This window comes from Sturnira hondurensis, unplaced genomic scaffold (genome assembly GCF_014824575.4).
Source record: "Sturnira hondurensis isolate 20B ecotype Veracruz unplaced genomic scaffold, ASM1482457v3 Scaffold0004180, whole genome shotgun sequence".
Classification (NCBI taxonomy): domain Eukaryota; kingdom Metazoa; phylum Chordata; class Mammalia; order Chiroptera; family Phyllostomidae; genus Sturnira; species Sturnira hondurensis.
This window is the reverse complement of record NW_028076811.1, coordinates 309-1,629: the sequence shown is the minus strand read 5'-3', so window position 1 is coordinate 1,629 and position 1,321 is coordinate 309. Positions and strand designations below refer to the sequence as shown.

Genomic DNA, 1,321 nt, shown 5'->3' with positions numbered 1-1,321 from the left:
GGCCGTCGGGGACAGAACACACTAAAGAAGGTGGTAAATCAATCACCAATTTAAAAAATAAAGCAGTAGGATGAGCGAGGACCTAAGTCAGGCTCGAGTTCCACGTCCTCAGGCACGTTCTGGGAGAGAGAAAACTGAAGACCCTTCCAGGCTTGATCTTTGCTTTCACCCGCCTAACTCGGCGCGGCTCCGTTTCCTGCATGGGGTTCGCGTGAAGCCCGGGCGCCCCCTACAGGACAGCGGGTGGAAGGTCCGCGCAGGCTTCTGGGAAAGTGAGTTTTAATGTCCCCGGAACACAATGAAGCCAATTAGTAACATTTAAATCGGGGAACGGCTGCCATCACAAAGGCAACTTGCTCCAGGGGGCTACAAACCCGGGCGTCTCCGAACGCCTAAGGACACAGCGCCTTCCACCCGCCCCCGCAACTCGTTGTCCTTTGGGCTCGGCTGAGAGCCGCCATTTTCGCCACGGCCGCCGACTAGAAAATGGCCCCGGACCGGAGCGCGCCAAACTTCGCAAGGGTCACGTTCTCGTTAAAAGTTAGAATCCCAACAGGACACAAAGAAACAAGCACTACCTTAAGGTCTGGTTGTTACAAACAGCCCTTCATGTGACCACGTGGGTGGCCCTGAGAAGGGCCTTTGGTGGAGGAACCGGGGCGCAGGGCCAGGGCAGCGGGGGCGCTCAGCCGCCGAAGCCGTAAAGGGTGCGGCCCTGGCGCTTGAGCGCGTAGACCACGTCCATGGCCGTGACCGTCTTGCGCTTGGCGTGCTCCGTGTAGGTGACGGCGTCCCGGATCACGTTCTCCAGGAAGACCTTGAGCACCCCGCGGGTCTCCTCGTAGATGAGCCCGGAGATGCGCTTGACGCCGCCGCGGCGGGCCAGGCGCCGGATGGCGGGCTTGGTGATGCCCTGGATGTTGTCACGCAGAACCTTGCGGTGGCGCTTGGCGCCGCCTTTGCCGAGGCCCTTCCCGCCTTTGCCGCGACCAGACATAGTGAAGAGCAATAGAAGATCTCCGTCCTCTCCCGCAGCGCTCGCTGCAGCCGCTTATATAAGACTTTGGCGAGCGTTTCCGGAAATGGGAGGTGCAGGGGGCGGGACTCGCGCTCGCGTCCTGCTCTTTCCTGTTTCCTTGCCGGCGGGTGTCTGTGGACTTTGGTCCCGGGCCTGTGCGTTCTTTCTGTAATTGGTACCGCCCGAGTGTCCCGATCACCATGACCATGTATAAAAAGTAGGCAGTAATGCAACACTTGTCCACGGTAGGGCGAGATACCAGAATAAAATTTATTTTAAGTGCAAAGATCCCTTAAAACTATA

General features: G+C 58.4%; 1 protein-coding gene across 1 annotated transcript; it reads right to left on the bottom strand.

The window, feature by feature from the left end:
* Positions 1–17: 17 nt before the first annotated feature.
* On the bottom strand, positions 18–1,055 carry LOC118986237 (histone H4). The gene has a single exon (XM_037045025.1). It carries the CDS (start codon positions 995–997, stop codon positions 686–688), a length of 312 nt encoding a protein of 103 aa, XP_036900920.1. The 5' UTR covers positions 998–1,055; the 3' UTR covers positions 18–685.
* Between the last annotated feature and the right edge of the window lie 266 nt (positions 1,056–1,321).